Below are 13347 nucleotides of genomic sequence, written 5' to 3'. Positions count from 1 at the left end.
GCAAGGAGTTCCTGCAGGTTACATGGTCTATTACAGTGACTGAACAAAAACAGAAGTTAGGGAACCAAGGTAGTCCAGAAAGTCTAGATGAACTTACATTTATATTTATAAAATTTAAAAAAAATATATGCTAAGTCATTAAGCTTAGTCCTCCTACTTTTTGTTCTAAATGGTATATTATCTATCACTTTTAACATGAAGAGTGCTAATGTTTCCTTTTTTAACCATGAAAGCAACTTATGTCCAGTAAAGGACTAGTCACCCTTATCATGGCTATTGACTTTTGACTAATATCAGATGAAAAGTAACAGAAAGGTCTATCTTATTTAAGGCTATAGTGAACTTGGATAAAAACTCCCCAGGGAACCTGGGTGGCTCAGTGGGTTAAAGCCTCTGCTTTCGGCTCGGGTCATGATCCCAGGGTCCTGGGATCGAGCCCCGCATTGGGCTTTCTGCTTTGCAGAGAGCCTGCTTCCTCCTCTCTCTCCGCCTGCCTCTGCCTACTTGTGATCTCTGTCAAATAAATAAATAAAATCTTAAAAAAAAAAAAACTCCCCAGCAAGTGACTAAAATTAACAATACAGGAAACAACAGATGTTGGCAAGGATGCGAAGAAAGGGGAACCCTCCCACACTGTTGGTGGGAACGCAAACTGTGGCAGCTGCTCTGGAAAACGGTATGGAGGTTCCTCAAAAAGTTGAATAGAACTACCCTATGATCTGGCAATTGTATTAGTAGGTTATCTACTTAAAGGATAGAAAAACACTCATCTGAAGGGATACACGTACCCTGAGGTATATATATAGCAGCCTTATCAACAATAGCCAAACTATGGGAAAAGCCCAAATGTCCATCAACTGGTGAATGGATAAAGAAAATGTGACATGATAACACACACACACACAGGAATATTACTTCGCCATCAAAAAGAATGTAATCTTGCCACTTGCAACGATGTGGACAGGGGTAAAGTGTATTATGCCAAGTGAAATAAGCCAGTCAGAGAAAGACAAGTATCTTTCACTCATATGTGGAATTTAAGGCACAAAACAGATGAACATGCGGGGGGGGGGGGGGGCACGAGAGAGAGGTAAACTCCCAACTATAGAGAACAAACTGAGGGATACTGGAGGGGAGGTGGCTGAGGAGATGGGCTAGATAGGTGATGGGGATTAAGGAGGACACACTCGGGATGAGCACTGGGTGTTGTTACGGAATCACTAAATTCTAAACTGGAAACTAATATTATGCAGTATCTTGTATGTTAACTAACTGGATTTATTTTTTATTTATTCATTTGAGAGAGATAGAGAACAAGTGAGAGCACAAACAGGGGTCGGGTCAAAGGGAGAGGGAGAAGCAGACTTCCTGCTGAGCAGGGTGCCCGATGTGGGGTTCCCTGAGTCCATGACCTGAGGGGACAGCAGACACTTAACTGACTGAGCCACCCAGGTGCCCTAACTAACTAGAATTTAAACAAACACTTAGAAGGAAAAACAAACAAAACTCCCCTGCAACTGATGTGTAAGACTGGATTTTGGCCAATGGATACAAGAAGTGTTATGCAAGCCTTCTGGGAAATCTCTATAAAAGGCTGGTGGTCCCGAATATACATGTGTTATCTTGAGTTCCAGCAGCCATTTGTGGCCAAAGGGATGAATGTCAACACCTCAGTATGGTGGGGTGAAGCTGAGGGATTCTCTAGGGACTAGCAGTGTCTCCAAACTAAGTTTTTTAAATAGGAGAGATTAAAACATCACATATTTAAGCTACCATATTTGGGAGGAGAGTGAAAGCCTGTTAATTATGGCTAAATTCATCTCCTTCCTGATTATAAAATGTAACAAATTTCCAAACTATGACAGAAAGCAGATGAATGATTGCTTGGAGACATGGAACAAGAGGATGAAGGATTATGATAAGAATTTAAAATGTGGGGCGCCTGGGTGGGTCAGCCATTAAGCGTCTGCTTTCCGCTCAGGTCATGATCCCAGGATCCTGGGATGGAGCCCCGAGTCGGGCTCCCTCCTCAGTGGGAATTCTGCATCTCCCTCTCCCATTCCCCCTGCTTGTGTTCCCTCTCTTGCTGTATCTCTGTCAAATAAATAAATAAAAATCTTAAAATGAAAAAAAAAAAAAAGAATTTAAGAAAATATTAGAAAGTGATGAACATGTTTCTTAAAACCTTGACTATGGCGATGTTTTCAGGTGTGAAATACATGTTGAGTGTATGTTAGTATGCTTTAAATATATGCAGTTCACGGTCTATCAGTTTTCCTCAAGAAAGCTGAAAAAATTTTGCCTCAGTTCCACCATAATCCGTAAAACACCACTATTTATATTTCGGCCTATTTCTATTCCCTCCCATAATCTTTTATGCATGGTACTTGTTTTTTTTTTTTTTTTTTTAAAGATTTTTATTTATTTATTTGACAGACAGATCACAAGTAGTCAGAGAGGCAGGCAGAGAGAGAGAGAGGAGGAAGCAGGCTCCCCGCTGAGCAGAGAGCCCGATGCGGGGCTCGATCCCAAGACTCTGGGACCATGACCCGAGCCGAAGGCAGAGGCTTTAACCCACTGAGCCAACCAGGCGCCCCTATGCATGGTACTTGTTTTAAGTAATTTTTCTTGAAGCAACTTCAGGGTCTGCTAATTATAGTCAGCACTGCTTTATAATGTGACCATAAACATTTTACGAATTTAAGGGGCTAAAAATCCCCAACTCCTATTGCTGACCATTTACACTGGTGCGATCCACACCTTCAGGATAAAGGACATGGTCTTGGAGATTCCTTAAAGAGGAGCAAGTTCCTGCCATATTTAAAGCTCTGGTTATTGTTCAAAACATGTTCTCCTTCTCAAAAAGATTAAGTGTCATGTACATACTTCGTTACTTATCCAAAACAGTACTCTGGTGTCATTTTAACCGGCCTACTGCTCAGGTAAATATACCTGTGTTACGTTTGCATTAAGTAACTGGACTGTCCCTTTGGAAGGTGCCTGCATTGCTTTCATTCCTTCACCCGTTCATGCCTTCCTTCCTAAAAGCTGTACTTAACTACTGTGGTCTTCTCAGAGTAACTATTTTCCAGTAGTTTTTTTGTTTGTTTGTTTTGTCTTGTTTTGTTTTGTTTTTTTAAAAACAAAACATTTTTTGTTTTTAAAACAAAATTTAAAACCCCATTTTCCAGTAGTTTGTTTGTTTTGTCTTGTTTTGTTTTGTTTTTTTAAAGCAGGCTCTATGCTGGGTTTGAAACCACTGAGATCAAGAGTCAGGTGCTTATTAACAAACTAAGCCATCCAGGTGCCCCAGTTATTCTCCATTTAATAATATGCACAAATTCTTAGGGTTCCTGACTGGCTCAGTCAGAAGAGCATGAGATTCTTGATCCCGGACTTGTGAATGAGTCCAGTATTGGGTGCAGAGATTACTTTAAAATTTGAAAAAAATGCACAAGTTTACAACCTTCCTGTATCACTTCTAATCTTAGAATGCTTTTGTGTCTTTAGGTACTTAATCTATATCTACCTTCAGTTTGGGTATCTTTTTTTTTTTTAAATACTGGTCCCGTTCCTTTTCATGTAAGAATACTTTATCTCAGTTAGGTTTTTATTCTGGTGTTTGCTATCATAATTTAAATCTATTAAATCTATGCCTTTATCACCTCTTAGTTTAATGTCTACTTAACTTATTAACAAAACATAAAGCCTATTTACAGAATATATACTCTATTTCTTGGATCTGTCAATTTGCCAGTATAAACAAGCAATATTTAAAATGAAATGAAAAAAATTTCCCAAATGAAAAAAAAAAATAATAAAATAAAAGCTCCCAAATGACTTGTTTATTTAGTAGTACTACGAAGAATAAACGAACAGCTGAAAAGACCAATGACTTCCAAATCAAACTTGCGATTTAAAAATCCCCTGTAGGGGCGCCTGGGTTGCTCAAATGGGTTAAAGCCTCTGCCTTCAGCTCAGGGTCCTGGAACTGAGTCCCACATCAGACTCTCTGCTCACTGGTAAGCCTGCTTCCCCCTCTCTCTCTGCCTGCCTCTCTGTCTACTTGTAATCTCTGTCAAATAAATAAATAAAATCTTTTAAAAAAAAAAAAAGGTTTCCTGTAAAAGAAATCAAAATCCCTTCTTACCCTATGATCATTCTGTATTTTGGCTTAAATGGATTAAGTGATTTTTTAAAGGGGGGTAGGGGTGGCATGGCACCAATTATATGTGTATGTTAACATAACTTACTGCTCCCCCCAAATTTTATTATAACTGACTATGTTCCTCCTTCTTTCTCCAGTATTCATATTAAAAACAGAATTGGTCTTCATACCATCTGCTGCATTCTTTAATACAAAAGCTATTAAGTGGCAACATAAAAATTATGTGGTTGGGCTATTTACTTCATTAATATTTAGGCCAACTGCAAGAAGAAATCAAGTGTCTGGGAATGTCTGGACCGCTTAGTCGGTTAAGCATCTGCCTTTGGCTCAGGCATGATCCCACAGTCCCAGTAACTGAGCCCCAGGTCAGGCTCCTTGCTCAGTGAGTAGTCTGCTTCTCCCCCTACTGCCCCACCTCTGCCTGTGCGCTCTCTCTTCCCTGACAAATAAATAAATAGAATCTTAAGCAGGGGGGAGGGAAAGAACAGAAAAGAAGAGAAATAAAGTGCCTAAAGCATTAGGTACCCACCCCCAAGCAGTGTCCTCTCCTGGCATTTCAAGGTCACTTCTTTACCCTGAGGAGAATCTCTCAAAATCTCAGTATCAGTCATCCTTTCCATTGCTTAGTGACCAACAAAAGAGGAAAAACACCTGTAGATTCACACACAAGTCTCATTATCTCTTTATATAAATAAACAAAAGCATGACCTATGCTAGATAGTAGCTGCTTTTTCCAATGTCTTCCAGGAGGACTTTTTAAATGACTTTTAAATGAGTCCCTGAGAGAGGAAATCTACCTGAAGCTTTCAGAACTGTATTCCTCCTCAGTAAAGCAGAGGCTCAGTAAAATATTCACTGAACACATGTAAATTCCTCCCCATTCTCATTCAGTCAGATTCAATGACATACAACAGACTGTAGTGACCTGTAGAAGGAACCCATTTGCAAAACACTTGTTCACAATGAAAAGTGGGTCATACCTACTTCTGACCTTGGGGTCAGCTTGTTCCTACCACTCACACAGAACAAACTGGCTCTTCAGGCAGTGATTTCTGGAACAAAACTAACTTGTTCTCAAGCTTTACATCAACTTCCCTACCCCCAAAGGCAAGTGCCAACATCAGAGAAGAAACTCAGAGGGAAAGAGGGGCCATGTTTTTTCTACCAACACCTAGGGAACTCCTCCTTAACAGGAAGGAACAGGAAGGAACCGCTCTACTTTCATTAGAGGGCTCCCGGATAGTCTCAGGAAGAGACAATGTATTGAGAACCTGGTAAGAACATTCAGACAGAAATGGGTAGCCAATCCTACCCCAATCTTTAGATCACTGGCTGAGTGTAGGTTCTGAAGAATTATAACCAAAAGCCACAAAAGCATACCCTTCTCTCTCCCCACACGCTCTTAGGTTACGCAAGGACTTCAAGAAGTCAATTCACAACTCATGCAGTTGATGTTCAGCGGGTGTGCCTGGATGTGGCCATGCAGATTACTAAACAAGCTGAGCCTTCCACCTCTGCCCAAATATTCACCTGCCACTTGGCTCCTCCACTCATAATGCCCATCAGGCACCGTAGTACCAACTCACATTTGAATTTCATCCCTGGTTGGTTGTTCGTTCGTTCTTTCTTTCTTTAGAAGATTTGGCTTATTTGACAGAGAGGGAGTTAGAGAGACCAGAGAGGGAGAGGGAGAAGCGAACTTCCTGCTGAACAGAAAGCCTGATGAGGGGCTCGATCCCAGGACTCCAAGATCGTGACCTGAACCAAAGGCAGATGCTTAACCGACTGAGCCACCCAGGTGCCACCCAGGTGCCCCCCAGGTGTTTTAACTACTCACACAGCAGACTCTCTGCTAACACTGACTTTGCTGTAGGAAGTTAAGTACTGCAGACAGAATCTTCTGCACATCAGCTTCTCTCTTCTTTCCACAAAAAGTTCAAATTTGCACCTCCCTGAGATTTCATCATTTTAACCACAGATCTCTTTAAGGTTCTAGCAAATTATGACACTCACTTTTTTCTCCAGAGTGGCAGATCCCAAGAAGCAGAGAGCATCAGCAACTCTCTCAGACATGTTTCAAGGACCCCTGAGTGTCCTCAATCTCCAAGGAGAGAAAGGGGCTGGTACCACAATCTGAGGGGAAAGACCCAGACACAGGAGGTCTTTATGCTCCCCCAGGTGATGCTGACAGCAGCCAGAGCCCAGGAGACACCAGCACCGTAAGGCAACTTGACCAGGGCCTAATGGCAGTGGGATAAAAAGGGAAGCCACCAGCCACTTCATCCACGGGGACAAATTCACTGAAATAGGACAGAAATAAAACAGAACTATGCACTAGTGGGGATGCTGGAAAACAAGAATTTATGAGCAACCAAGAGCCACTCTGAAGGCATGAAAAAGAAAACAGGCCACTCTGGCCTAAGAATATGCCAGAATTAGTCACTGCAGAAACACAGACTCTCAAATATGAGAGTTGACAGGAGTTGAATATCAGACAATCTGACTCTTCAGAAAGAAGACCTCAGTATCATGCGGGGACGCCTGGGTGGCTCAGTTGGTTAAGCAGCTGCCTTTGGCTCAGGTCATGATCCCAGCGTCCTGGGATCGAGTCCCACATCCGGCTCCTTGCTCCGCGGGGAGCCTGCTTCTCCCTCTGCCTCTGCCTACCACTCTGTCTGTCTGCCTGTGCTCGCTCGCTCTCTAACAAATAAATAAATTTAAAAAAAAATTTTTTTTAAATAAAAAAAAAAAAGAAGAAGACCTCAGTATCATGCGTAGAATATGATAACTGGGGGAACCTGGGTGGCTCAGTAGGTTAAGCCTCTGCCTTCGGCTCAAGTCATGATCTCAGGGTCCTAAGATCAAGTCCCGCATCAGGTTCTCTGCTCAGCGGGGAGCCTGTTTTCCCCCCTCTCTCTCTGCCTGCCTCTCTGTGATCTCTTCTGTCAAATAAATAAATAAATACATTTTTTAAAAATGATTAAATAAAATCTTACCAAAAAAGAATATGGTAGCTGTTGAGAAACTTAATAAAATCTACACCATCCTTCTGCTCCTTCTTTAGAGCATGTGATCAATTTTTCACCATTTCCCCAAAAGGGGTATCTTGTTTTTTAAACCATTCACTTATTCAAATACTCTTAAGAATGTAATTAACAGGGGCGCCTGGGTGGCTCAGTGGGTTAGGCCTCTGCCTTCAGCTCAGGTCATGATCTCGGGGTCCTGGGATCGAGCACCGCATCGGGCTCTCCGCTCAGCGGGGAGCCTGCTTCCCCCCTCTGCCTGCCTCTCTGCCTACTTGTGATCTCTGTCAAATAAATGGATAAAATCTTTAAAAAAAATGTAATTAACAGTTTTCCATTCAATTTTTGCTCAACAATTAGCAATGTTTCCTGATTTTTAACCTTTATTCTACCAGATAAGGAAAACATCTCATGACTTTTTCCCTTCTTAAAACCTTTTCACCTGGACCAAGAGAAGATTTTAAATCATTTCAGGCATGCCACCACTTGACTAAGAGCTATTCTATGCCCCAAAGTTACACATGTCCCTTCCTGATCCCAAAGGCACAGGGACTCAACAGAAGCAAAGGTCTCAGTTACCAGAGTGGGACTTCATTACTTAGGGAAGAGTTGGAGATAAACTTTTGTTGTTCACTGAATTTTCACCGATAAATCCATCTGAACAGCAGAGGTTCCCTGTCTGGAAAGCACTAAGAACCCAGTCTTTCTGTAGTCCTGACTGAGGGATGCTAATGCCCACTTGGTATCTGGGGAAAGGGCTGGATGAGAAACTGGCAGATGACGTGGTGGGGGCCCAGCCAAGTGTCTGCAACAAGCCCTGACCGGCTGGTCAACTTCTGCCACACCCCTCCCATCTTCCCCAACTCTCCATCTCCCCAAGGGATTACTCTGCGTGGATGTCCCATGAGCTCATCTGGGTCATTGTTCCATGGCCTCCACACACTGGAGCCTGCCGGGTAATCTACACATGCCATCTAAAAGGGAGCGGGAAAGGTCTTCTGTGCAAGAAAGAACAAGGGAAACAGGTGAAAAAAGATGGGGAAGAACTGACCTGGATTGCCTGGCGGCCCTGCTGCGCATCGGCCAGCAGCTGGATGGTAAGTGCCCGCGAGTCCTGCAGCGCCTCCTGGAGGTAGATGAAGCTGTGGCCCCCATGCCGGCCCATCGTACACTCACGGCAGATGGGCACCGAGCAGGTGTCACAGTACAGATGCAGCACCTGCAGACCAGAGGGCGTACAGCCATTAAGGAGAGATTCGGGACTAGCAGGAAGGGGACAGACACTGGGTGCTCTGTGGATTCCAGACCCTCAGCCAACTCCTTCCCAAATTAGCAAGGACACACCCCTATAGAAAGAGGGATCAGTGCAGTCAATATGAGCACAACTTGCCCTCCCATCCCACCCCCTCGGGGCCAAATCAAGGAAAAACACAGCCAATGTCGTCTGTCCACTCCAGTTTCACTCCCAAGTGTAACTGAGACACTCCAAAGGCAAAGATGAAATAAAACAATCCTCCTGCCTAAGAAATTTCCCCCGTATCTCAGATTAATTCCCCAGAAAAGCTCTAAGATTGTGTTTCCTTGGTCTGAGACTGGGGGCCCAAATGAAAAACATACCAGAAAAATCTGTCTTGCCACCCCAGCCTCTGGGTCTGTGAAACACGGCCAGGAGCCAGAATTAACCACCCTCACACCACAGCTTGCTGCCACCCTCCCCATCAAGGAGATTAGCCCAAAGTGCAAAGCACGGTTCTCCCAGACACTCAAGCAAGCCACAGGCTTCAGCTTCTGGAGCGAAGGCAGTTAGTGGTAAGGTCAGCCAGCTTCTTGTCTTTCTTCTTTCTGCCAAGTTGTTCCACGGAGCCGCCCCTGCCAGGCAGCCCGTGCTGACAGAACTGCTTTATGCGATGTTCTGTATTTCCCTGGGGCCCAGCATTCGGGGAGGGGAGAAGGGTTGGCTCGACCTCCACCTGCTGATCAACGAGGAGCTCTCAAGAGCAAAAGCTCCTTGGCACAGAAACTAGGCCAGTCTAGCTGTATCCCTCCACAGAGCGGAGCACTCAGCACCACTCTCTGAATGTTTACTGGATTGCTTTCAAGAAGAGCAGTGCTTAAATTTGCCACGGGTACACCTGGGTGTGAGGGAAAGCCAGCCAACACGTAACAGGCGGGAACGTGGTATCCGAGGGGCTGCCTTCCCATACACAATACGCTTAATCCCCAGATGAAGACAAGGGGTCATGATGTCTCAGGGCCACACAGCAAGCAGGGGCAGAACAGGGAAGCCAATGCGAGCCTTCTGAAGAGCTGGTTCCAAGACAGGCCTGACACCACTCTTAAGAGCACTAAGCTTCTTACTAGGTATCCTGGAGTACAGGGAATGAGACTTGAGGCAAGGTGGTTCTGTGGAACAGAACAGGAGCTCACCCCAGCCCAGAAGCAGCAGAGTGTTACAGGACGCGGAGTGGGGAGGGACAGCTGCAATGTTCCCACCAGAAAGACTGACACAGAAAGGGCCCCCGGGCAGGAGTGAGAATGCTGCTTCTCTTCTCTTCAGGTTATTTTACAGATTTACTTATTTGAGAGCACGTGCTATGGTGGGAGGGTGGGGGAAATCTCAAGCATACCCCCCACTGAGTGCAGAGCTCTGACCTGGTGAGATCATGACCAAGCAGATAATGACCTAGGCACCCCCCCAACCCCCGCCCGCTTCAGGTTATTTTATTAACTAACCAACATGTTGGCACATAGCACATCCACTAGGAAACGAGCTCAGTCAGGGAAACAGGCCTACTCCACTCAGGATTCAGAGTTAAAAGGGAGGTGAGTGATGCTGCATGGGTTATGCTTGCTTCTCTAGGAAATTTTGGATTCAGAAATAGGGGAAAGATTTAGGATATTATGCTCCTATTTCTAGGAAATGGTTCTGATATGACGGGTTTTATGGGCTCCACACTGTAAGAAGGAAATAGGATCAGGTTTGTGACTGGAGCGGGACCCCTTGTCCAGTACAGTACTTCCCCAGCAACCTCGAGAGACTGAAATCTGGTGACAGCAATTTGCCTTCAAGACCACTCATGTCTGGGGGTAAGGGGGGACAGAGGGAGAGAGAGCATCTCAAGCACTCAGCGTGGAGCCTGACGCAGGGCTCAATCCCACGACCTGAGCTGAAAACGCTTAACCGACCGAGCCACCCAGGTGCCCCAAGACCAACTGCTTTTTAGAACAGGTTCACCATTTAAGGTTGATCTAATCCCTCTAATCTGAAAAAGCTAAAATTCTCAAGCTAACCTTAAATACTAATCAAAAGATGCTGATCTGGATAAACTTGGACATATTCCTGGACACTCTCCTTACAATGTGGTGCTAAACGAAGCCCCACTCCTGTGTCAACACTCAGCCCCATGCCTTCCCTTTGCTCCCTCCATTTGTCATGGGCATAAAGGCATCACTCCCACCCTCTGGGGAAGTGTGAAAATCTCCCATCTGCAGGTTTCTTTTAAATCAGAATGGAACATGTCTCCAAACCTTCTGCCCTCTGCCCCTGCCAAACAGCTAAGCCATCTCCTCTTGGTCTCTGTGTGGACTGAGTGGAGTCCCCTTGCTTTCTTTCATCTGTGCAAGCATAACGGCTCTCAAGTATACAGTGAATGGAAAAGAACCTGAGGCTCTTAGCCCGAGCCTGGCACCATCTGCCCATGGGGACATCTATGCAGTCACCGGACTGGGCATGTCTCATATGGGAGACACAGAGGTCTGGCCAAGTGCCTCAGGAGACTACCTCCATCCCTGAAATCCCAGAACTCAACACCACAAACCAAAAGGCTCTGAAATAATTCTGGGCCAAGAGGGAAGCCAGGTACCAGTTATGTGACTGTAAGGAACCAAGGAGATTTTTCTGGGTTTTAGGTTTTTACAGTCCAGAGCCTGGATGATGATGTATGTGTGTATGGATGATGATGTATCTGTGTAGGCGATATCCTGCAAATGGTAGGTTTTAAAAGTATTCTGCAGAGGAAGTAGCCAGAAAAGAAATCCTGGTCAGAACGTGTGGCAGCAGGGTACCCCAAGCCCGTGGCACTGGGCCCCTCTAGATACCTAGTCCCCAGAGCCCAGATACCTCTCAAGTGGGCAGCAGGGTCTCTGGACGCAGTCCTGCCTGGCATCATTTCACAGGACTGATGCAGCTCTAAGTGCCTAGAGCACACTGTGATTTTGGAGGTGCCAGTGCTCTGCAATTCGAGGAGGACTGTAGGGACAACCACACTGGTTGACAATAAAAAGATATGGGTGAGTAAACAGCATAGCCCCAGTGGTGTTTGTTATTAATAAACTATTGATTTTTAAAACAGTGTCCAGAAACTGAAAATATGGTCAATTTTTATAAACAGTCTACCTAAACTTTGGCATAAAACTCTGGGAAGATTTCACTTACCACTTGGAAGCTCCCTATCTCCTCTACCTGCAATTTCTAAGGACGGAAACCCACAGTTTTGGAGCTTATGAAAACAGGGGCCATAGGTAAGGGTGCACATGGGTACAATTCTCTCTGCAACAGCTGGAAGATTATTTTAAAAGAATAAACTGGAACCCATGTCTTCCAAAGGGCTAGAAATGTGGCAGAGGCCATGAACTGTGGCTCCGGAAAGGGGGGGTAGGAGTGGTCCTCGGGCAGCAGGAATTCCAGGGCCTGGAGCTGCCTGTTTGGGGCTTCCCGGGCAGATGCAAGACACGCCCCCTCCAACCCCACCCTCCCCCCTTGCCTGGCGACAATCTGGCTGCCCCAGCTGAATGGAGCAGGCTCGACCTCTGACCTTGCAAGTGACCAACCTCTTCCCTGCCCCCAGCTTCCAGAACGCCCCACCCACTGCCTTCCTCTCCCATAATTTCTAAAATACCAGGCACAGACAAAGACCTAGGAATGTGGGCCCAGCAGGAGAGGAAGGAGGGAGGGTAAAGAAAAAATAAATAAATAAAAATACCAAGTTGGCAAGTTTACCTTAGCCAGTGCTTAAATAAAGTGCTCTGTTAGTGAACAAGACTGTGTATGCGTTTCTGGAATCTACTTTTTATACTACCTGTGATCCAACAAGGAACGAAAAAATAAATAAATAAAAATACCAAGTTGGCAAGTTTACCTTAGCCAGTGCTTAAATAAAGTGCTCTGTTAGTGAACAAGACTGTGTATGCGTTTCTGGAATCTACTTTTTATACTACCTGTGATCCAACAGGGGACTCCTATATGAGAGAGCACACCATGCATCCTGAAAGAATGAGCCTCCAGTTTTAAATAGAACTACCCACATCACTGAGGAATGTCAACTGAAAGGACAGAGAGGCTCCTCGTCATCAAGATGCCCTGATGGAAAACCAGTAGGTGCTGTGAGATTTTCTTTCACGTCCCTTCAAACAACCGAGAACATTTGGCCTCCCACAAACTCAGGCCTGGACAAAAGGAGGTCACTGGCCACGCAGGAGGGTTTCTAAGCTTCCCACTATAGAAACAAAGTGGAGGATGGCGGGTGACAACCAAAAGTCTTACCTGTATCCGCCACCCTGAATGCTCTCTCCTATTAAAAGAAACCCAAAACACTAAACCAAGTTCAAGGAGTACAGTCCAGCCAGTCTGAAACTAGGTCTATGAAATCACATCAAAATCAGGTTTTACTTGATTTAGGGAAAATATACAGAATGCCAGTGCTCCAAAACCATAGTCCCAAACCAAAAGAAGTCCCTCCTGCCATCTCTGGCCCCGTGCTGCTCCAGAGCTGTGACCTGGGGGCCAGGGAAGGGGAAAGAAAGGAATCTGTACCCTCTGCATGCACAATCACTACCAGCTCCAGTCGGATCTGAGCTGAGGACACGTTAAGGGGAGGGAGAGGGGCAGGAAGAGGCGAGATGTGCTGAAGCATTAAAAAAAATTTTAGGAGGGTGCCTGGCTGGCTCACTTCGTAGCATGTGATGATCTCAGGGTTCTGAGTTTGAGCTCCACAGCAGGTGCAGAGATTACTTAAAAATAAAAATTTTATTTAAAAAAAAAATACTAAGGGGGCGCCTGGGTGGCTCAGTGGGTTAAGCCTCTGCCTTCAGCTCAGGTCATGATCTCAGGGTCCTGGGATCGAGCCCCGCATCAGGCTCTCTGCTCAGCGGGGAGCC

The 13347-nt window shown here is 45.1% G+C and overlaps 1 protein-coding gene across 1 annotated transcript in view; it reads right to left on the bottom strand.

Moving 5' to 3' along the window:
* Positions 1–13347, bottom strand: part of TRIM71 (tripartite motif containing 71) — a gene marked incomplete at both ends in the record, with an annotated part of 64790 nt that overhangs the window by 11168 nt on the left and 40275 nt on the right. Inside the window, one exon of the mRNA XM_080817846.1 lies at positions 8243–8410. Within this exon, the coding sequence (XP_080673972.1) occupies positions 8243–8410 (168 nt within the window). The remainder of the gene's footprint in view (positions 1–8242; positions 8411–13347) is intronic.

Source organism: Martes martes (genome assembly GCF_963455335.1).
Source record: "Martes martes genome assembly, chromosome: 1".
Lineage (NCBI taxonomy): Eukaryota > Metazoa > Chordata > Mammalia > Carnivora > Mustelidae > Martes > Martes martes.
This window is presented reverse-complemented; position numbering and strand designations above follow the sequence as displayed.